At 34.1% G+C, this 24508-nt stretch overlaps 1 protein-coding gene and 1 long non-coding RNA gene across 6 annotated transcripts; one reads left to right on the plus strand and one right to left on the minus strand.

Moving 5' to 3' along the window:
* Positions 1–666: 666 nt before the first annotated feature.
* On the minus strand, positions 667–14016 carry LOC142636901 (uncharacterized). 4 transcript variants are annotated; one of them, XM_075811189.1, is made up of 4 exons: positions 13698–14016; positions 13387–13519; positions 11469–11571; positions 667–1078 (listed from the first exon to the last, which is right to left on the minus strand). In XM_075811189.1, the coding sequence occupies exons 2-4, from the start codon at positions 13465–13467 to the stop codon at positions 900–902; spliced, it is 363 nt and encodes a 120-aa protein (XP_075667304.1). In that variant the 5' UTR covers positions 13468–13519; positions 13698–14016; the 3' UTR covers positions 667–899. The 4 variants fall into 4 exon arrangements, with proteins under 4 accessions (XP_075667304.1, XP_075667301.1, XP_075667303.1 ...); XM_075811186.1 differs by having other exon boundaries at positions 13790–14007; XM_075811188.1 differs by having other exon boundaries at positions 13634–13742.
* Positions 14017–19579: 5563 nt separating this feature from the next.
* LOC142634401 (uncharacterized) lies at positions 19580–21532 on the plus strand. 2 transcript variants are annotated; one of them, XR_012844136.1, is made up of 3 exons: positions 19580–19734; positions 20723–20807; positions 21065–21532. It is a non-coding gene; the product is annotated as an uncharacterized LOC142634401 (long non-coding RNA). The 2 variants fall into 2 exon arrangements; XR_012844135.1 differs by lacking the exon at positions 20723–20807 and having other exon boundaries at positions 19580–19719.
* The last annotated feature ends 2976 nt before the right edge of the window (positions 21533–24508 follow it).

Here is a 24508-nt window from a genome sequence, read left to right on the forward strand (position 1 = left end):
TTGCCAAGATTTTATTGGGGCATTTTAGATGTTTTTAATGCATTTTAATCATTTTAAATATTTATGGATATTTATGTGATTTTATAGGTGTCCAAGGTATTTTGATCCTTCTCACAAAAAATAAAAAATAAAAAGGAATTTTGATCACTTTAAAAGTTTCATAGTTTATTTTTGTCATTTTAAAAAATTTGAGAGTATTTCACTTATTTAGAAGATTTCAATAGTGTTTTAAAGGTTTTGGGGTATTTTGAGATTTTTCTATATTTTTTAGATTTATGTTCTCTTCAAGTTGAAAATTGTTCAAGCATAAAACATTTTCAACATCAGAGATTGCTTTTTCTGATCTAACAGAAAATGACATTAATGTAACCAAGTTTTCCAACCGTTCCATCACACAAAATGAGGAAAACATCACATGAAAAATGTTTTACGTCGAAACAAGAGGGACCCAAGTAATGCGTTACCAGACATGCCCCCTCCATAGCTACATATCACCAACCGTTCTTTCTTTCTTTTTCAAACCACAGAAAAGAGGAAGCAAAAGATATTTACATCAACTGTAGTGTAGAATTTTCAAGTGCTATGATGATATGATCTGCCTTTAGCAACTAATGATTTTACCACGATCACTCTTAAATGTGTCTGTTAAGCTAGCAAAAAAAAAAATTGGCTACTTAATTTGTCCTTGCTCTACGATATATGGATATTCTGGAAAACAGTATTTAAGGTCATTGATTTCAGAAACAATTGACAGGATAGAACCTGTAAACCTAAGAATCATCATATGATGGCCAAAAATACATAGAATAAAAAATCATATGACGACCAAAAATACATGAGAAAAGAAAAATCACGAGACGACCAAAAATACTTTCATAATCAAGCCGTGCAGCTTGGACTCACGTTTTCGCTGGACTTATTTTGGATCGGCCAATATATGCCTTAATCTCTTCATTACTCATAATTTCTTCAACACTAAATTTCAATAAATTGCAACAATTTATAAATTCAGCATTCTCTCCAGAAACAAGAGATAAATCCTTGACCTTTCCTTTGAGATATTCCATCAATATGAACCCTGCACAAGTGCTCAGAGAAGTTACTGGTCTGGTCAGAAAATGTATAAGCTAAAACAATCATTGAGAATCAAATTCAAACCTTCATAAATTGACTATGACTAAGTGTACGAGCAACAAAAAATTCTTTTTGAGTTAAATGACCTGACAGAGCTAATTCAATTTTAAATTTATAAAAAATCAAACTTTGAAATGAATTAAAGATCAAACTTCAAAATGATCAAGCCACTCAGATTCAAGGGCACAGCATTTCCTAGTCAAATTTGTTTTGGTGCTGTTGCAACTTTCTACAGAAACATATACTTAGTACCTTCTTGCCTACAGAATGAAATTTGAGGCTATTCAAGTAAGTTCAAGGAAATATTAACTCCATGATCTTTGTAAAACCTACTCCATGGTGTTTGCTACATCCCCAAGAACCTCTCCCCAAAACAAAGAATGGACAGTGTTCTCAGCTAAACTTCATCAGAACTTGGTCTTCCAAATTACTAAAGGAAAATGATCCACAACCAACATTCAAAAGAAAACTTGGTCTTTTATTTTTTCCTTCTCTTTTTCTCAGAAGTTTTTATATATACATTGTTAGTTTAAGCTTATGCAATAACTGTCTAGAAACTTTTGATTCGGTTGCTTGACAACATTCTCTCTTGGGCTCTTAATGTGTTTCTTATGAGATTAAGGTTTCTGTGAATATTACAACCATAAAATGCAATAAAATTTTACCACTTTTTTTTGGGAGTGCCTTATCCTACATCGCAAGGACTACAAGGAATTAATTGACTTATACTTACGGCATAGCACTCATGAATCTCAAACAACATTTGATGATTCTAACAATAATTTAGCTTTTAACAAGACCATGAGAGGCCCGGCTACCTCAAATTAGTTAGAAATTTTGTTTCCAGTTTTTGTTTTATTTCTGTTTTGAATTGATATGGGTGGATTTCGCAGTTTTTTTATTGAATCGAAGTTGTTTCAATTGGTGGTTGAGGAAGGGGGGAACTTTTTCTCCCTTAAGATTTTTGAACGAGGGAAGTATTTCATGCACTCAGTGTTTATGGGTAGGAATGCAGCAAGCTGGTTAATGCAGAGCTTGGAACAAATGGTGATTGGGGTCAACCCCAAACATTTCTTCACGCTCAGGGATGGAGACTCTGCCTACACAGTGCAACGGGGTTCTAACCCGTTTGGGCAATTTATTTTAGTAACAGAGTTAAAAGTTGGCGGGATGAGAAGATCGATCATTATTCCTGCAGGCAAGGCACAACAAGGGTGGAGAGCTTTTGGAATTGAATTGCGGAGAATGTTGGAACCTTCTCATTATGCGTTGGGTTCAAAAGCTCTACCGTATAAGGCTAAGTTGGGTTCAGAGATTCATCCTTCCCGGTCCTTTGCTGAAACGGTAAAAGCGCCTGTGCAAGTAAGGAAGCATTTGCACCAGCCCTCCATTAGAGAGACAGAGAAGTTTCAAGTAGTGGAGAACACAACGCAGCCTCCGAGAGACGAAGTGGGGATTCAAGTGGTGGCTTTTGAAGCTCCGGCTGATAATGTTATACCGATTGCCGTGGGTGGTGTGGAGGGGAGCCACCGTAGTATTAATGGAGATGCTAGGCTTAAGGAGAAAATCCCGGAACAGAATAAATTCAGATTGAATAATTTGAATTTGAAAGATGTTGATTCTGGCAGGGAGCGTCAAATTAGGAGGTCGCATTTGGTTAAGGAAAGGTTTGGTTGTGGAAGTAAATGAATTTGGTAAGAGGCGGGTGTCTTGGCAACGTTATAGGGGAGATAAGCAAGCTGTTAAGTGGGTGGCACGTGAGGAAATTTCTGCCCAGGTTGTGAATAAGGGAATGGACAATGGGCCTTTTGAAGCCCATGCGGTTAAGTGTTGTCCAGGCCCAATGTTGACTAGCCCTTTTGTTTTTGAGGCAGGGGCTTGCTCCAAACGATCGGGCTTAAACCCGGCGGAGTCTTACAGGCCCATTTGTTGAGGATGGTAAGTTAGAGTCAAGCACCTCAGGCCTGAGCTCAATCTCGAATGGTGCGAGTGTCTCAGCGAGCTCGGTGCTTGGTTCTCTACCACCAAGGAGGACGATGAAGGCTCCAATGGCCAACCTAGGCTCGACTTCTCCCATATCGGCGCTAGAAGTACTTGGCGGGAGTGGGTCTTGCGTTCAGGTGAGCCTGAGCTGCCTTACCCAGCCCTCTACCGTGCCGATATTGACATCGGAAGTGGTGCAGGCTGTTTGCTAGGTGGGTTCATCAACGGTAGCTCCGATATGTCCTTCGGTTGAGCCGGCAGAGATGAAGGTGATGTCTTCAGGGGACTTGATAGAACAGTTGGTGGAGATGTCGTCATCTCCGACGAAGACGAAGGAGGAGGATGATGATTTGTTGGCTCCGGAGGTAAGGGCGACGGAGCATGAGGCCTCTGATGGTAAGGTGGTATTTAATCATTCTCCCACTATTAGGGAATTGGTCAGTGATTTGGATAAATCATGGGGTAATTCCAAAGAATGGATGCTACAATTGCGAGATGGTCGACAAGTAGTGATTCTGTTATCTCTATATCGATCTCCAGAAAGTGTGTCGGATTGCTCAGTCACTGATGTAGAGGCTGTAACAGGTAATGATACTTTTATCATTGACAGTCAGATGGTTAGTTGGGCAGAGGACTGTGATGGGTTAGTTGATTCTTGGTCTATTGTTAAGAGGCAGAGGAAGAGATGGGGGATTTTGATGAGAGGTTGATGTCTTGGGAGTGTAGTGGCAAGCCGTTAGAGGCGGTACCTTTGGCCACAGAAGTTCCTTTGGAGTTGGAGTGTAGTTCTAAGCGGGGGGTTGGGTGTATGGAGTCGGGTGATGGTAATAATTTATCACAATGGGTAACAAATCGGATTAAGGCTTTTAGAAAATCAGTGGGCACTTCATTGGAAGGTTTTGAGGAGCAGATTACGGGCTTGCTGCTGGCTATAGAGGCCAAGAAAAAGGATAAAAAGCTTAAGGCAGTAGATGATCAAATGAAGCATGGTAAGTCGGGGCAGAAAGGTCAGCGGGAGTTGAAAAATTTATTGACATCTATGAATGTCGAGGTTGGTTCAACGAAACCGAGGAATATAAGTAAGGAGAGGGCTGTGGTGGTTCATCAATGAATTTGAAGATTATTTCTTGGAATGTTAGAAGGCTGAATGATAGTAATAAAAGGCTTCGGGTTCGTAATTTGGTCAGGAGATGGAAGCCAGATGTTATTTGTATTCAAGAAACTAAAATGGAGTTGATAACTAGAGATGTGATTCACAGTTTGTGGAGGGGTCAACATGTCGATTGGTCTTATCTAGGCTCTTGCGGAGCTTCTGGAGGGGTGTTACTGATGTGGGATACACGGGTTGTGAATAAAGAGGAGGAAGTTGTGGGGCAATTTTCAGTTTCTTGTAGATTTACTAGTGTGTCAGATCAATTTGTTTGGGCGTTTACTGGTATCTATGGTCCTAATTCTGTGAGAGACAGAAGGTTCTTATGGGAAGAATTATTTGGTTTGAACAGTTGGTGGAATGTTCCATGGTGTGTGGGTGGTGACTTTAATGTGGTTAGGTTTCCTTCTGAGCGTTCTGGTTCAACCTCTTTTACTACTGCCATGCAGGAGTTTTCCAATTTTATTTCTGAGCAAGGTCTTATTGATATTCCGCTTCAAGGGGGATCTTTCACTTGGTCTAATACTCGTGAAGTTGCTTCGAAGGCTAGGCTGGACAGGTTTTTGTTTTCCGCAGATTGGGATGATAAGTTTCCATCTGTTTCTCAACAACGCTTGCCTAGGCTGTTATCTGATCACTTCCCGATTGTTCTTGAGGGTGGTTCCTTTCAGAGCGGTAGGAGGCCGTTTAGATTTGAGAATATGTGGCTGAAAGATGAGGGTTTCGTGGAGAGGGTGCGATCTTGGTGGGCATCTTATAATGTCCGAGGAGCTCCAAGTTTTGTGTTGGCCCATAAATTGAAGCTTTTGAAAAATGATTTGAAGAAATGGAATGTGGAGGTTTTTGTAAATGTTGAAGATCGGGTGAGAAAATTGTGGCAAGAGCTTCTTGATTTAGAGATGATTGAGGATAGTCGAACTTTAGTTGTGGAGGAAAGGCTGGAGTTGGAGAGAGTTCAAGGTGAATTAGAAAAAGTTACTTTGATGGAGGAAATCTGTTGGAGGCAGAAGTCTAGAGTCCTTTGTATTAGAGAAGGAGACAGGAATACCAAATTCTTTCATCATATAGCTAACTCTCACAGAAGATTTAATTCCATTGATAGGCTTATGGTAGATGGAGAATTGTCTTCAGATCCGGAGGCTATAGCTGGTTGTATTTCTCATTTTTATAGGCAGCTATATGCTGAAACTGTGGCTCATAGACCTTTACTAGATGATGTGGAGTTCTCTTGTATCTTGGAGGATGATGCATTGTGGCTAGATAGGCCTTTTGATGAGGAAGAGGTGTTTGGGGTGATTAGTGATTTTAAGGGTGATAAGGCTCCTGGCCCAGATGGCTTTTCTATGGCGTTCTTTCAGTCTTGCTAGTGTTTGTTGAAGGCTGAAATTATGGCAGTGTTCCAAAATTTTCATACTCAGGCGGTGTTTGAGAAGAGCCTTAATGCTTCTTTCCTTGCTCTTATTCCCAAAAAGGTGGATGCTGTGGAGATCAAGGATTTTCGGCCTATTAGCTTAGTTGGTGGGATTTATAAGATCATTTTTAAAGTGTTGGCTAATCGTCTTAGAAGGGTGGCACATGGGCTTATTTCGAATTCTCAGAATGCATTTGTGAAAGGTAGACAGATATTGGACTCTTTTTTGATTGCTTCAGAATGTATTGATAGTAGATTGAAGTCAGGTGTTCCGGGAGTGTTGTGTAAGTTGGATGTGGAGAAGGCTTATGACCATGTGAGCTGGGGGTTTTTAATGTATATGCTTCAGCGTTGTGGGTTTTCAGAGAAATGGAGAAAGTGGATAATGTGTTGCATCTCTACTGTTAAATTCTCCATTCTGATCAATGGTAGTCCTTCTGATTTTTTTGGTAGTTCTAGGGGGATTCGGCAAGGGGACCCTTGTCTCCCATTGCTATTTGACATTGTTATGGAGGGGTTGAGTCGTTTGTTGGATGTGGCTGTTGCTTAAATTCGGTTCTCTGTAGGTAATACAGCTGGCAACTCGGTGATGGTGTCTCATCTTTTGTTTGCTGATGACACTCTTATATTTTGTGACGCTGATTCTTCGCATATAGCTTGTTTAAGAGCGATCCTAGCTAGATTTGAGGAGGTCTCAGGCTTAAGGATTAATTTGGGGAAATCTGAGTTGGTTCCTATAGGGGAGGTCTACAATATGGATGTGTTGGTGGGGATGCTGGGTTGTAGGCTATCCTCTCTTCCATTGAGATATTTGGGGCTACCGTTAGGAGCTAAATTTAAGAAGTTGTCAATTTGGAATCCTATTTTGGAGAAGATGGAAAGGAGATTAGCAGGGTGGAAAAGGTTGTATCTATCTAAGGGGGGTAAGGTAACTCTTATTAAAAGTACTCTTTCCTCCTTACCTACATACTTCTTTTCCCTTCTGCCTCTACCTAGGAAGGTGGCAAATCGTATGGAGAAGTTACAACGAGATTTTTTGTGGAGTGGTCTTAATGGTGACTCTAAATTACACTTGGTCAATTGGGCTCAGGTTTGTAAGCCGTTGCAAGTTGGAGGGTTAGGTATTAGACGATTGAGGAGTTTTAATGCTGCCTTGTTAGGAAAATGGTTATGGAGGTATGGCATGGAGACCGATGCTCTATGGAGGAGGGTTATTGCAGTGAAATATGGGAATGATTGGGGTGGTTGGTGAACGAAAAAGGTGACCAGTGCTTATGGTGTTAGTTTGTGGAGACATATTAGGAGTGGTTGGACACGTTTTTCTAAACTTCTTATGTATGATGTGGGGGATGGTACTCGAGTGAAGTTTTGGAAGCATGTATGGTGTGGTGATCGTACTTTCCAAGAGGCTTTTCCAGAGCTCTATTGTATTAGTAGAACAAATGATTCTTCAGTAGCGGAGGTTATGTGTTGGTCTGGTGGGAGGATTCATTGGGATGCTAAATTTCGTCGTCCTCCACAGGATTGGGAACAAGAATCCTTTGATCGGTTTATGGATATGGTCTACTCTTCGACGGTACGGGGTTTGGGTCCGGATCGGTTGTGTTGGAAGCCAGCAAGGAGTAGAGGTTTTGAGGTTAGAGGTTTCTTTCTACCCTCCTACCACCTTACCCTTCCCTTGGAAGTTGGTTTGGAAATCGAAGGTTCCTCCAAGGGTAACTTTCTTTTCATGGTCTGCTTCTTTAGGTAAGATTTTAACAACAGATAATCTTCGCAAACGACGTGTGCTAGTTCTGGATTGGTGCTATATGTGTAAGAATTGTGGGGAGTCAATGGATCATCTTCTTCTTCATTGCCCCATTGCTTGTGAGTTGTGGTCGTTGGTTTTTTGCCTTTTTGGAATTCATTGGGTTATGCCTCAGAAGGTTATTGAGTTGTTTGAGTCTTGACAGGGTAAGTTTGGAAGACATAGAAATATAGAGTTGTGGAGAATTGTGCCTCATTGCTTGTTATGGTGTATTTGGCGCGAAAGGAATGAGAGATGCTTCGAGAGCTGTGAACGCTCTATACTAGAGATTAAGTGTTTTTTCCTACACACTCTCCTCGATTGGAGTGTGGTTTTTTGTCATTTTTTTTGTTCTTCCCTTCCTGTTTTACTTGATCGTTGTAATCTTGGTTATTGATTTATGCCCCCATAGTACATTCCCAATGTACTCGGGTTGACTGTTCTTCATTTTTTAATAAAATTTTCGTTACTTATCAAAAAAAAACATTCAAAAGAAAGCTCTGCAATAGGCTTTGACTGGGAGGTTACTTCGAATTAAGGACATTCATAGGTGTATAGTCCTCTCGGGTGGTTAGCATCTCTGGAAACTTTTTTCCAGCTACATTGTAATTGCATTGACTATAACGGTCATATGAGGATTTTTTTTTTTTTTAAATTTCTTTCGTCTTTTTTAGCTAGGGTTCAACTTAACAAGCACTCCAACCCCCATCCACCCCCTTCTTCCCCTTCTCTCCTAGTGCTTATGTAAAAACTGAGAGCACCCATCTTCACCCTTTAACCATTAGATGCTACCAGCACCAACCTGCTACCAATCTTTTGGCTAGCCACTCCTACTTAGTTAGCATTAATAAGACATTAAGGCTTACTTTTGAGCAGCCATTACAAACACTGAAAATCACCAAAAATGGGAAAGGAAAACGTAAAACATTACATAACATAAATGCTTACATAAATTTGGAACTTGACTCATGAATCTTCTGTGCATGCTCTTCAGAACGATGGACCAATGGACTATTGCTTACACAACTAACATCACAACTTTCAATCATTATAATTTTGACCATTCATCTTAGCCATAGTCCAGATTGGGAAGGCATCTTTCTCTAACACTAGAACTCAGTCCATTGTCTCAGGGCAATTGAGACTTCTGATGGTAAATATTTTTTATGATAGTTAAGTCTTCTATATGTTGAACTAGAGCTGTAAAGCATTTCAAATTGCATTTTAAACTAGGAAAGCTTTCTTATAATACCTTTGTTGGATTGGATGTCTGTTTGCATAGTTTGTCTTTATGTTTGTAACTGCTGTTATTAATTTGATAGATTCTTGTAACTTGCATGATTGATTATATGGTCCCCAGCTGTATACTTGGGTGACTATTGTTTTATATTAATAGGAATTCCATTACTTATCAAAAAAAAAAAAAAGCTTTCCTGTAAGACCTCAACTAGTTTTTCCTTCAACGCTGTTCCTTTGTCACTTTGAGACACTGGGATGCATGGGAACATTATTAGATGCTCCTGGAGCATAGTTATGCGGTGCTCCCAACTCTAAAATTCATTGTAGATCCAACCATGAATTTAATTAGTGGGATCTACCATGAATGTGAAAAGAGGGAGCACCACATCACCATGCTCTAGGAGTACCTAATAATTACTCAAGACGCATGATAGTATTATATTACAATATTTATTCAATCCAAAACCCTTGAATCAACCAAGAGGCACATAAATCCACCACTACAATGAAGAAACCTCTAAATCCCTAAGGAAAATCATAATCAGGTCATTATGATCACTTGAATCGATGAGACGAGTTGGTTGCTCTGGTTATGAAGTTGTGAGCTGTTGATCAATTGGTTCATGAAGCTTGGTTACATGTAAATGATCTCTTAATCATACGTTGTCATGAAATCGATGAAAGAACTGAAATCATGGCCTACTGTTTTTCTTCTGAATTATTCTCAATGATTATTTTCTCTATTCAATAATTTTTCTTTGACTCAAGTCACTTAGGATTAGTGTTTAGTCCTAATAGTCTATATAATAAAGCTATCGTACTCCTATGGTGATGAGTTTATGATGAATAAAATTTCAGTTAAATTTTTTCAATGGCATGGTGTATATTCCAAGATTATTTCTGTTCTTGGTAAATTTGTGTTGGATTGCATCAGTTTTGATTGTCCTGCATCAAAATATTTTATAGATAGCCTATAAAGATGGCATCATTATTACTGGTGATGACAAGAAAGGAGTTGTCAAGTTAAAGGCATTTCTTCAAACTTTGTTTCAAACTAAAGATCTCATAAAGTTACAGTATTTTTTTAGGTATTGATGTAGCTCATCAAAGGAAGGAATTAGTTTGTCAAAAAGAAAATGTGTTATTTTGGAAGAAACAGGTTGTTAGGTACAATGAGTTAGATATATATATATATATATATATATATATAAAATCCATTGAAAAAACGATATATGGGCAAACCCCAATACACAAGGAGTATACAAAGGAGAGCACCCTATGAATCCTAAACTATCTCTGAAGATTAGGAGTTATTCTCTAATCTTGAGTGGTATCATTGTTTGGTTGGTAAGATGATCCCACCATTATTCAACCAAATATCAATGTTCGCCATCAAAGTTGTGAGTCAGTATATGGCAACAGCCTGTATTCAGACCCAGCAAAGTCACCCTTAGATAGGACATCTACTATGGACAATGCCCATTCCTATGAGAAACCATGATCACTTGGAGAAGTAAGGAGCAGTGTTGTGTCCTGTTCTAGTGCAAAAGTTGAATATGTCATGTCTTATACATCTTGTGAGCTTATACAGATTTAACACCTTTTATAAGAGTCTTACATTTGATGTGCAGTTGTCTATGACTATTTATTGTGAAAATCAGGCAACAATTCATATTGCAACTTAGTGTTCATAAGTGAACCAAAAATATAGAGAGAAATTGTCATCTTGCCCGAGAAAGACTGGAGAGTGGTGTGATTGCCACTCAGCATGTCTCTATTGGGGCCAAAAACTACTGATAGGGTCACGAAACCATTATGAAAGGCCTGTTTTAGATTTGTTATGGGACAAGTCAGGACTATATGAAAAATATGTCCCAACTTGAGGGGGAGTAGTATAAGTAATATAGCATTAGTTGTAAGATCAATTTAGTCATTTTTTTATTTTATGACTAATACCTTTTTTATATAATTATATTTTATAACTAATGCTATAAATAATACATGTGTGTTACGGTTATGGAATGAATTAATTATAAGCATAATATTTGAATTAAAAGGGTTTAAAGGTACAATCTCATATTGACATGTAGAGGCCAAGACGAAAACAAAATATGACATGATAAAAAACAGAAACTAAATCAACATGTTGAAGAAATATATGACATTAAGGTAAAAGTTTTCAGTCTTAGGTGCAGAGTGTATAGATAAAATTCTGAAACCAGCATAAACAACTGTTGTTGTCACATTAGTGCAATTAAAAAAACAAACACACAAAATCAGCCCATATATAGAATGTGAATTGAAGGGAAGATGATAATTAGAATTAATAAAAGATAAACAGAATATATGGAACAGATACAACAGTCCTTTGAGAGACCAAAAAAAAAAGGCAGCGGAAAATAAATCAAATTAGACATCAGATAAGAAGAAGATAAATGCTAATTAGAATTAATGAAGAATAGCAGAAAATCAGTAAGAGATTTGATAGTTTCCTTTGACAGAACAAAAAAAAAAAGAGGCAGCACAAAAATTCAAATTAGACATCAGATAGATGCAGAAATAGGGTATAACAATATTTCACAGAATATTGCAGAAGTAAACTCAAACTCACACCTGAAAAAGTAAAATTAATAAATTATTAATTGCTCATAATATCATCAGTTCCTAACAATGGCAAAACATTTATTTATTTTTTGATAACTAACTATGGTAAAACATGAAAATTAAGGATTATAAACACACAGAAACAAAAGTGGAGGACATACCCATGGCTCGAAGCATCTTTAGATCAAATTTTTGGGCTAGACTTTCATGGCCAATTACTTTTGCACGTTGGAGGACCAGCATTTTTAAGCTAATCAGCATATCCTGTCCAATCAAAATATCAAATACTTTCATGGTCATTGTTAAAAATCAACATCGAGAATCATAAAAGCAATGGCAATGGCTAAAGGATTTTACTTGTACATCTATGGCATATGGAAATAGATTCCTATGAAAATGAAATATACCAATGTAAATTTGTAATAACACAAATTTAATGCTGAAATTTTTTGAAGAGGGCAAGCAGGTAGCATTGCAAATCAAACTCAAGCAAAATTTGATGTCCACAGTGCAATCAAGAAAATATTTTAAATAAACCCAATTTCCAGTAATGACACAAATGTAAATTTGTAATAACACAAATTTAATGCTGAAATTTTTTTAATGCTGTAAATTTGTAAATATACCAATGTAAATTTGTAATAACACAAATTTAATGCTGAAAAGTTTTTGAAGAGGGCAAGCAGGTAGCATTGCAAATCAAACTCAAGCAAAATTTGATGTCCACAGTGCAATCAAGAAAATTTTTTAAATAAACCCAATTTCCAGGTTTTAGATCCATACAGAGCAATCATGCATCAGGATTCACTCTGACAATTAATGGGGTTCAAATCCTAGTGCCCAGGCACCACAAGAGGTGATGGAACCAATGGGTATCTCTCAAACTCCATTCACATTGACAATTAAAAAGCAATAGACATACATTTACCACCCTTTTGTTTCTTGAATGGTACATTACCACATATGCTATTGAGTCTAACAGAATGAGACCAAAATCTAATCAACTTTATCATCTTCATCACAAACTAATCAAAATTTTTGTAAAATTTTAGAATATGTGATGAAATTTTGGTGAAACCCTACGTGACATATACGCTACAATTACAAAGATTGATTATGGGGAAGCAGACAAATTAATATGGGTCCCTTCTGAAACTCAAGGGTTTCAAGTGAAAATCTATTGCAAATATTTGAGAGGCAGAGGAAGTTAAAAAGTTATTTTCCCTTGGCAGAGCATTTGGAATGCTTGTGTACCGCCATAGATGTCTTTCTTCTCGTGGTGTTTAACATTAAGGAAGACCTTGGTCACAGATAATTTAAGGAAACAAGGGATAATTATTATGGACTGGTGCTTTATGTGTAAAGGACATGAAGAGTGTGGCTCATCTCTTTCCTTCACTATGCAGTGGCCAAAGAACTGTTATCATTGTCTTTTGCTTGTCTGGTGTTTTTGTGTTATGCCTTTTGCTGTGATGGAGCTTAAAACATGTTGGTAAGGATACTTTGGTGAGAGGGGCGATGGGGCGATTTGGGAAGTGGCTCCTTTAAGCTTAATAAGGTTTCTTTGGAGGAAAGAAATGCTCATTGCTTGGAGTGGAAAGAACATAACTTGATTAAATAAAAGTTCTTATTTTTGAACCCTTTATGACTGAACTTGAACTTCAACCTCCACCACCTTGTCTACTATGGACTTTCTAGCTTCTATCATGTTGCGCCTTTTTTTCCGATTTTTTTATTGGATTTTATTACCTACCAAAAGAAGTTTGGCGAAACCCAACTAGAATTAAGACCTTAGGATGTTGAACCAAAATGCACCCATTAATGTTGCCTAATATCTTAATCAAACCCACAACCAAATATGATTTCTAAGCAATTTTCATTTCAAAGAATGTGAGCTTGGATTACACACCTTTGATCAGGGACAACATTTCCAACGGACACAAAAGAAAGTAATTGTATGAACATTCGAATACACAAACTATAAAAATTAAATTAACTAACTAAATAATTTTTTTTTTTAAAAAGGGAGGGCATATAAATGATAAATGGGGTTTGGAAACTTTAGACGCAAATACTTACAAGCTCTGAAGCAGAAAGGGAACAAAGCCAACTCACATCTTCAGGCCTATGTCTCCCCAGTATTTCTTCTACCTCATCCATTCAAGTAAACCAAACTCTTCTATATTATCAAACTTGTACCAAATTTTCACACCTACAAAACCAAATCAAAAGGGCTTTATAGATACATTAGTTTGAGATAAGTAAAAACATTCATTAAAAAAGCAAAAAGAGGCGCAACCCAAGTACACACAATAGATGCACCAACCAACCAACAACCAAAAAAGAAAAACTGCCCAGAAGTTTCACTCCTGAAATTGAGCTTTCAAGACCTTCAAAACACTTAGCATTCTTTTCCTTCAATCCCACATGCCTATGTATGTATATATTCAGAATTGAAAGGTAATTCCGAATGTGGGGTTACCCAAATCTTTTTTCTTTTTCCTGGAGTTGAAGATAGCGGCGGAGAAGCCAAAGTGGTTTCGGCGACGGAGCTGTAGAAGAGAATCGGCAGTGGCTGTGGTGAACGGAGCAGATTGCGTGACGAGGGGGCGTGGTCGCGGTCCGGTTTTGTTGACTATGGTGGCGTTTATTAAATGGTAGACTCAAATCATAAACCAGTAACAAATAACAATTTATATTTATTTGAATTTTTTTTTTCTTTTTTGTTTTTGCTGGGAGATTTATTGTGAAAATATAAATATTGTAAACATGTTGCTTTCAATTTCTAAATTCTAATCATAAATTGAGGAAGAATTTTTTTTTTTTTTTTATATAGAAGAGAAGTATATTTAAACTAAACCATATTTTTTTCAATAATATAATAATTAACACATATTAATTTAATGAAATAACTTATTTTAAGTTAGGACATATATCACATAGTGTATTTGAAAATATGAAAATTTGAAAAGAGTTTCACAATATGTTAGATATAATGTAATGATAGTTGTATACGACATTATATGATTTAGATATAAATTAAATTAAATTATTTTAATGTTTCATTCACGTGTGCGATAAGACATTTTCTTTTTTTTTTGGATTTCCATGTTTTTTACTCATGACAATTTTTTTTTACATAAATCTCTTCATGCTATTTAAAAGTGTATAGACCAAGCTCTTGAAAATGAAAGAAATGAATATACCAAACCAAATCAACATGTATTTAAATATAAACACAGTCACACTAGTGGTAATAATTTCTCAACAACATTTGATTTTAAGAACCAAATGAACCAATAAAATGAATAATAATAATAATAATAATAATAATAAAAATAGTGATAATAATAAAAAGAAGAGGAAAAAGAATATTACATCTTGCCCGGACGTACCCCGAATCCTCCCAGTCTAATCTTTACATCCTGTATAAGAAACATACCTCTTTGAAAAGAAAGATAGTGATGAAGTGAGGAAAACAATTGTGGAGATCAAAGGAACTGTGAAAATAAACTTGAGAAAGAGATAAAGAAGAAGAAATTTTCTTAAAACAAAGTGTGATCTGTAAAAAATTACAAAAACAAAAATACACAAACTAACAAATTAATCATTTAAACAATGTCAAAGAAAACAAACCTTTCTTAAATTTGAGATGGTGACGAGGTGAATAAAAAGTTGAGGCACTCCAAAAGTATGTGCAAAGAAATTGAAAAGATATGTAAAAAGTGTGTGGGATATATCTAAATAGAGATAATGGATGTGAATTTTTAGAAGAAAAAAAAGAATATGTTTTTAGCTTTTAAAATTTATTAAACCGTTTAGTGATAAAAGGATGTGGGCAATTTCATTTTGGCAATTAAAAAAAGAAAAGAAAAGAAAAAAAAAAAGTACTTTTGTGGGGAAAAATAGTATTTTTTTTTTTTTTTTAAAGAAGAAGTTGTATTAGTACTTGACTACAAATATGAGAGAGAAATATGGAGGTGGAAAAAAACAGTTTAGTGTAAAAACTTGGGCCATTTCATTTTGGTAATTAGAAAAAAAAAAAAAAGCACTTTTGTGAAAGAAAAAAGAAATTAGTTTTATTTTTATTTTTTTTCAAAAAGAAGAAGTTGTTTTAATGCTTGACAACAAACGTGAGAGCGAAATGTGAAGGTAAAAGAAAAAATCTGTTTTTCTTTTTTTTGTTAATTTAAAAAAAAATTATGAGTTTTTAAATTACTAATTTTACACGTCTAACCTTATTATTTAAGCTATACAAACAGATGAATTTAATGGTATTTTGGGCATCTAAATTGAGAATCTCAATCATAGAAAACCCCTTAAATAGTAGTGTATGTGTGTGTGTCTATATATATATATATATAGACACACACACACTACTACTACTAATAACAAGATTCCTCATTTTAGATTCATCATTTTGTGTACCAAAATACCCTTAAATTCATATGTTTAGAAAATTTAAATACTCAAATTCATGTGTTTAGAAAGATTAAATAATAAGGTTAGATATATAAAAGTACTAATTTAAACACAAGTAATGTTATTGCCACAAACTATTTTACAACAATTTTACAAACTGTTGGTGTATCCAACTTCTTATTGGTTTTAACTTAAGCCTATTGGACATGTTTTAGTGAATAAACAACTTTTGATACAACAAATAATATCCTAAATAGTTAGCAAGAACATAAAATAAAGATAGTTTAGCACAATCTCACAATGCAATAGAATCACGCTGCTAAAGCGTTGTCCTTAAAAGTTAGTTCGTGCCACCTAGAGTAAAACTCGATGTGACTGGTTCTCTTTGCCAAACAACACCCCAAGATTAGACTATAGCGTCAACCTTCATGATGGATGCACTTCCAATCACGAAGGTTCAAGAACAACCCTCTATTGTCTTTCCTTAGTGTTAGGATGTGTGCCCTTAAATCCTATTGTATGAAGCTATAAATGACATTATGTATGATTTAATGTTGTGATTAATAAAGTTGTTTTTATTATTATCTAAAAATAATGGTAACATAAATATTGAGACATTATCATATATTCCATGAGATACATAGTATTTGATTTAGTCACAGAAAATATAAATCACAAGTTCTTTGTAAACTCAGAATTTTAGTTCGTAGTCGGTGATGAAATTGGGCATTTCATCTGCGAAGATTATAACATATTAACTAAGATGATTTATCTTGATCATGGAAATGAAGATTTCTAGTTAGTATGTTGATATGTTTTAAGAGTTAAAACATATTGAACTGGATTGCTGTGAAATTTATTATTCTCCTAACGACTGTCAAATGAATAATAAGCTCACGACTTCTATTTACATGAACTCTTAATCCTGAGAGAATAATGGACCTGATCATGAAGTGTAGGTTGCTTTGATATATCAGGAGTGAGGTCTAAAGATACGATCAAAACTTCAGTATGCTGGGCAACCACATTTAGTGTTGATGGAATATATATTCTCAAGATAGAATTCATAGTCTCTTAACGGAGATATAAAATATTCCCTTGAGATAAGCTTAATGGGTTTGATTATTCAGAGTATTAGGCCTAACCACTTTAGTAAGGAGTTACTAAAGTATATATTTATGGAATTGAATTTCATAAATATATAATAAATAACTTAAAGGATTAAACTGGGTACTTAAGGAATTAAGATGTAGTAATTTTCAAAGTGGTAGTCAATATTCATGACTTTGTATTACTACGAATATTTTATGAAGATGTTGCATGTACAATAAAGTCTTGGGATATAATTTATAAATAAGGCATAGAGTGCAACTATATTTATATAGTAGTATTAAATATAATTAATGGTAACTTTGGACTTGTCAAAAGTTGACAAAAAAGCCTAAGACCCATTAGAGCTAGTATCTTATTAATCCCTTTTGGTTCCACTCCAAGCCACACACTTAAGCCCAATTGGAAAGGCCCAAAAGGCCAACCCAATTAGATAATCAGTTAGATACAAAAGGAGAAACATACAAAATTTTTATTAAGGAACAACACTCTTGTGAAATAGTGTATATGTGAGTTACTAAAAAAGTTTGTAAAAAAGTTTGTATCTCTAGTATTACTCATTTAAACACTCCTAAATTTTAAATAGTTATCCATATCTCTTAAAATTAGGCACTTCTATCTCTCATTATTCCTTCTAAACATCAAGTCAGCTACTAAAATCAAATATAAATAAATGCCACTCTTCCTTTGTTTAATCTTTTAAAATAAATCCCAATCTTTTTTCTCCTCAGAGGGAGTAGTCCTTTCCTACAAGGTAGTTCTTTTAGTGCTTTTTTTAAAAAAATCTTTTTATTGCTCATATGATTTTTAGTTCCTTTTTTCTCTTTTATTTTTTAGAAAAATTTTGACACTATAACCAAAAAAATAAATCCTCATCACCTGCTCAAAGTGCTTGTGGTGAGAATAGTATATATAAAGTGAGTTACATGGCACAAATAAATTTTGTTTTTTTTTATAAAAAAAAAAACTAAAATGATTTTTGGCAAAGTTACTAAACTAAAATGACACACTTCAAACTTATAGGATTAAAATGATTTTAGGGTAAAATTAGTGGTTCTAAATTGTATTTTTGCATACTTTTTTTGTCTTTCATTTTTCTTAACCTTACCTAGTCAAATCTCTCTCTCTCTCTCTCTCTCTCCCCAACACAGAAGCACTCAATGTCTCAGCCAACCCTTTCAATCAGTCCCTAGATCTCTCAAATCCTTACTCTCTCACACTACCTCCTTAAGACCCTCTCTCACTTGTTGACGATGTCACCTTGTAGCTCATAAGTTGTTCTTTATTCATTTTTCTTTCCAAATTTTTTATTTAAATTATAATCATATTATTCATATATTTGTTAAATTACTTGAGGTTTTGTTTATTTTTTTTGTAGTTATATAATTTATTTCCATGTAGTTAGGGGTTTTGAATAATTTTATGATTTATTTTCCTTTGTCTATCTTAATGGTTTATGGGGCATTATGATTTGGAAATTCAATCTTCCCATGTTTTGTGCAAAAAAAATTTAAATTTTATGAAAAACAATTCTTATTTGTTAATTTCTCAAACTATACAAATTGAAATTACATCCCAATGGTGTAAATTGTGGTTTATTCTTCTTTATAGTTTTACAGATTCACTAACCATAAAATTCTACATATCAAATAAGAAATTAAAATTTTTTTTTTCCTATGGGTGTTGGAAACTCAACCCACTTTATTAATATCAATGTTCAACTAAAGTATAATGTCTCTTATGTTTTTAAATGCGAGGCATTAGGGCCTTGGATTAAAACCATGGACCTGTATCTCGTTCTACTCTGAGTTTGTTAAGTTATTATAGTTGTTAGATGCCTTTGTAATAAATTTTCCCATTGACTGTAGTACATTTTTTTGTGTTTCAATTCCTTTGTCATTGTGAGAAATGAGAGGCCAAGAATATTATTTCTCAAAGGGATAACCCAATTGCTAATATCATATTCATACCGCATATATTGAGGGTTTTATATTTTTTGTTGGCATTATTTTTATATTTATGTATATGAATATGTATATGTATATGTTTATGTTTATGTTCCTTAGAATTTCTTAAGTGGTAAATGAAAGTAAGTGTGATATGTTGGAGTAGATTAAGAATCTTCTTAAAACATAACAATAACAAATTTAGATATGGAAAAAATAAAAGGTCATTGAGCACGAATATAATTCAAGTTAAGAATTTTTTTTGGCCAAGAATTTTTTTTTAATATGAAAATTATAAAAAATAATTGAAATGGTATTCGAGTTGTTCTTTTCATTTAGTCTATTATTAGGAAATGAAATATCCCTGCAATTTTCTATTTTAACTCTTTGCCACTATGGATAGAACCTTATAATACCCCCTATATTGAGGGTTTTATATTTTTGGTTGGAATTTTCATTTATATATTTATGTTTATGTTTATATTCCTTACATTCATAACTCTTTAGGATTTCTTAAGTGGTAAATGAAAGTAAGCATGATATGTTGGAGTAGATTAAGAATCTTCTTAGGGAAAAATGCTCATACACCCCCTAAATTTTGGACTAGTGACTGAAACACCCCCTCAACTTTTTTATTAGTTACTTTACTCCTTAAATTATTCACAACTGCCAAATTAATACTCTAGTTTGTTTCACATTAAATAACTAATAGAATAATCATGTGAGAGTCACATGACTTTTAAAAACTAACTCAATCATCCAAACCCAATAGAAAGAACAAAGAAGAGAGACAGGTTTGAACACCCCCAAGAGAGAGAGAGAGAGAGAGAGAGAGGCGGAGCCAAGGCAAAACATCTTCATGTTATCTGACTATCGTCTCATTGTCCATGCCTCGACAGTGCTATAGTGGTCTTACCTCGCCGTTCGACAGCAAGTATGTCAGCCCTTGGTATATTTTTTTATTCGTATTTTTTTTTTCTTTCTAATGCAAGTACACTCTATTTTCCAAAGGTAATATGTGCAAGTTTCTGTCGAAATTTCTTGGTTTGGTTTAATTTTTGGGGTTGGGGTTTATGTGAAATTTCTTATTTTGGTTTAATTTTTGGGGGTTGGCATTTATGTGAGCTTGTTTGCAAAGGCCTTATGAATTACTTCTTCTGCTTTTGTATGATTTTTGAAGCTTTTTGTGAAATGCCCATTTCAAAACTGGTTTTGCAATTGATGTTTACTTGGCTATTGCTCTATTGAACGTTTACTGAAATGCAATGCTTTTGATTGTGCTATACAACTGTTTGATGAATTGCCTGAGAGGAATATGGCAGTAATTAACAGTGGCATCTAACACTTACTATGCAGTATTCCTCCATCGCTTATAAAAATTGGAGAAAGACCTTAATCAAGCCCAAATGCTTTATTTATTTTTTTCCCTAATTCTTATGGATTATAAATATATTATGCCAAAGAGCATATCTTTCCTCCTAAAACTCCCCACATGATTTTTTGAAGGAAGCATTTCAAGCTTGTATGTATCAGTATCTTCATTCTTTTTCCTTAGATATTGCTGAGTCTTGAATTGGATATAAAACTTATTTTTATTAATCACTGTAGTGGGATGGCACTTCTAATCCTTTGGTCACTTTAAATAATTAGATTTTGACACAAAAGAGAATTTCAGATTAACAAGAGCTCATTCATTCTGTTCAAAAAAAAAAAAATCTTGCCAGGGTTTGTGATGGGAAGGAAACAATGCCCATAAAAGTTACTTCTTCCAAATATTTGAAGTTGATAATCTTGCTATTCCTAAACAAGAGATCAATTATTCTTTTTCTTTGTCCTTGTTTTTTTTCTTAATTTAAACAAATATGAAAAAGTTCTTGATATTGGACAAGACTTGTTGATACTCTCATGTGACTTTCCCCCTCTCTCTATGGTTTCAGCTACAAATCATATAGCATCTATTGCAACTGGGAATAATGGAATTCTTGTTAGAAACTTAGAATGCATGGCTTTGAATTTGGGAAGGTAAGCTGAATGGTCCCCTTGCTAAAATATATGTTGTATTCTTTTTGGAGACCTCGTTCAAGAAGAGAGGAATTCTTGTTACAGCAGCTGTTTCATATTGTTTTATTTAAATAAGTAGATTGATAAAAATCACTAGCTTTAAGGGAACAATTTAGCTTATGGATGGGGAGTTTAGTGTATTTTTTTCCCCTATTTTCTATATTGTTTTTTTTTTCCAGATCTTTCTTTTAATCTTCTTGTTAATTTTTGTGTTGTAGCCATGGATGAATGTCCACTTTCACTCCCTGCAAATGCTCCTTCTATGCCAAACGTACACCCCTCAATCCCAATATGATTCTACTTAGGCTGAAGGCCAATTTGAATTTGTTAATGCTCCAATATGTGTGGAGGATGACAAAGATGATGAAGATTACAATTTAAGTGATTTTTCAAAATCCGATGATGATACAAATGAAGATTTTGGTATGGAGGATGATGGAATCCATAGAGAGATTGGGGGCAAGCAACTTGAGGGGAAACAACAAGGAGACGTGTACAATCATCTACTTTTGGAGCTAAAGGGCAATCAACACATCCTTTAAGGATACTAATGGGGCCATTATACTTTTTGTTTTTCAATATTGTTGGAAAAGTGTAATTATCGATTCATTGGGCGTTATTTTTTTACAAACAATATATAATTTATAAACACTCAATATTTAAATTCACTGCAGATTTGGACAATTCATTTTTTGGTGGTTATGCTATGATATTAGTACATCACAAATTTGAATTACTCTAATGCTAGGATTTTGTTTCCTCTTCTTTTCTTTTTTTTTCTATGGGGATGTAAAAAATTGCAAGTTAATTTATTTTATTTTTATATAAAGAAATTGAAGAGCTTACGTAAATGAAATTCAAGAATTTTCCCATTGACTGTATTACATTTTTTGTGTTTCAATTCCTTTCTCATTGTGAGAAATGAGAGGCCAAGAATATTATTTCTCAAAGGGATAACCCAATTGCTAATATCATATTCATACCGCATATATTGAGGGTTTTATATTTTTTTTTTTGGCTTTTTTTTTATATTTATGTATAGGTATATTTATTTTTTTTCTTTAGGATTTCTGAAGTGGTAAATGAAAGTAAGCGTGATATGTTGGAGTAGATTAAGAATCTTCTTAAAATATAACAACACAGATTTAGATATGAAAAAAATAAAAGGTCACTGAGCACAAATATAATTCAAGTTAAGAATATTTTTTGGCCAAGATAATTTTTTATTATTAAAATTAATAAAAATAATTGAAATGGTATTCAGGTTGTTCTTTTCATTTAGTCTATTATTAGGAAATGAAATATCCCTGCAATTTTCTATTTTAACTCTCTGCCACTATGGATAGAACCTTATAATACCCCCTATATTGAGGGTTTTATATTTTTTTGTTGGCAGTTTTATATTTATGTACAAATATATGTATATGTATATATTTATGTTTATGTTTATGTTCCTTATATTCATAAATCTTTAGGATTTCTTAGATATGAAAAAAAAAGAAAAGGTCACTAAGCACAAATATAATTTATGTTAAGAATATTTTTTGGCCAATATTTTTTTTTATTTACGAAAACACCATTTTATTTCTTACATTTTGGGGTTACAATCAATTTTGTTCCTACATTTTAGCAGCAGTCAATTTAGTCTCTATTATTTTCAACTTATAGTCAATTTGGTCCTTACTATTAACTCATTAACAAAAAAATGCTTACGTGGCAAACGATGTGCGTTGTTGGCACACTTAAAGTCTACATGGAAACTAAAATAAAATTTTAAAAACTTTTATTGTCATTAAAATGTGCCATATCAATATTTAAATTCAATTAATTCAAAAAATAAAATAAAATTCTTAAGGACTAAAGATCTCAAAACATCACAAGCTTTCCAATTGGATCAATTGATCAAATACCCAACAAATCCAAAGAAAATCAAGAAGAAGGAAAAAAAAAATAGAAGCCTCTTAATACGTTAAGGTTTGTGAATGGCAACAAACAATATCAATGTCTAAAGATGATTTGATTTTTTTTTCTTGATGTCCACTTCCTTTTTTTGTTACTTTCATAAATCTTGTTTTGGAATTTATTTTAGCTGTATAATTATTGTTTTTGTTATTTTAAGCAATATAGAATTGCAATTTTAATATAACTCTCAGGTGAATCAAAAAATTAATTAAGTTTAAAATTATTAAATAAATAGAGACTAACAATTAATATGTACTTAAATTAGGCTAGAGTAGAAATTTTATCTTGTATCAAAAGAAAATTGTGGAGTTTTTGAACACTTGAGGAAATATTTGAACAAGCTTTAATGCTGATGAAAATGCAAAATGTCATATTTTTCTCCCATAATGTTTAGTCTTTTATACTTATTTTGTGCCTAAATGTACTCATTATTCTTATATTTTGATTTAGGATCCAAATGGAGGCATTAAGTACAAAACGTAGCTAATTGGGCGATTTTGGACAGTTTTGACATCGCTTCATAATCTGGGCATAACTCTCTCATCAGAGCTCCGATTGAGATGATTCAAGATGCCATGGAATGCCAAGACAAAGCTCTACAACTTTTATGTTTTGAGTTTTGAGAGATACGGGCCGCATCAAGATCAAAAATTGGCTTAAAATTGCTGCGCCTGCCCTGCTGACGTTCTGGAATGTTCCTTAGCTTTCAATTCTAATACGCAGATCTAATGCGGTTTATTTTCAAAAGCTTCCAAATCTGATGAACAAAAATTCCAGCTGGAAAACACCACTTTCCTATTTATATTAGGACTTTGTTTTATTTTTAATATTTTTCCTTAATTAGTCAGATTTGGATATTATTATTTAGAATATTTTGAGGAGATTTTGTAGGCTTGGGAAAGGGGGAATTAACGTGTAAAAGAGGGGAGGAGAAATCAGATTGGACACACACAACTCTCTCTCCCCTCTTCTCTGACTTCTCCTTTGAGTTTCTGTCATAGCCCTATGTGGCTAAAATTTTTATATTTGGTCGAAGGAAACGGAAGCCTTGGAATCAATAAAACTATGAGATCTAATTTATTTTTACTGTTCAATTTTATGGTTTGAGTATCGGATGTTCTTCTATGCCTATTTTCATGATTGTCTCATTTAATTACTAGGAGGCCTACTAGTTTATTATTCGTTGCAATCTACTGCTAGGTTAGATATCAAATCTGTATTGTTTGATCCCTCTAATTTGTGAGGCAACCAAGATTTAATGATTTACTGCGTCAGAAATTATTAGATCTTAGGAAGAACGCTCAATTAAATTAAATGCAACCGCTTGTGTTTGTGTTGTTTAGTAGTTAGGGTTTATTAGATCGCTTGTTTTCTAATTAACTGAGACTAAGGAGAGATAGGAAAATAGTTCCAATGGTGAATATTTAAAGTGTGAATTGATATATATTTGCATCAATGGTCAGTTGTAAAATTCCGATGGTGGATGTTGACTTAGACCAAGGTTTGTTCTTTTAATTGATATCGATATTTTAATTTGAATTGTTCCTTAATTGTTTTTCTTAAAATTGTTTTCTTATACTCAAAACCCCCCCTCCTTGTTCACGTAGCATAACACTAGGTTAGATACTCTCCGTGGGAACGATCCTTTCTCGCATTACTACATATATTTTTAGGAGTATAGGTTTTATTTTTGGTTGCCT

Source organism: Castanea sativa, chromosome 5 (assembly GCF_040712315.1).
Source record: "Castanea sativa cultivar Marrone di Chiusa Pesio chromosome 5, ASM4071231v1".
Taxonomy (NCBI): Eukaryota; Viridiplantae; Streptophyta; class Magnoliopsida; order Fagales; family Fagaceae; genus Castanea; species Castanea sativa.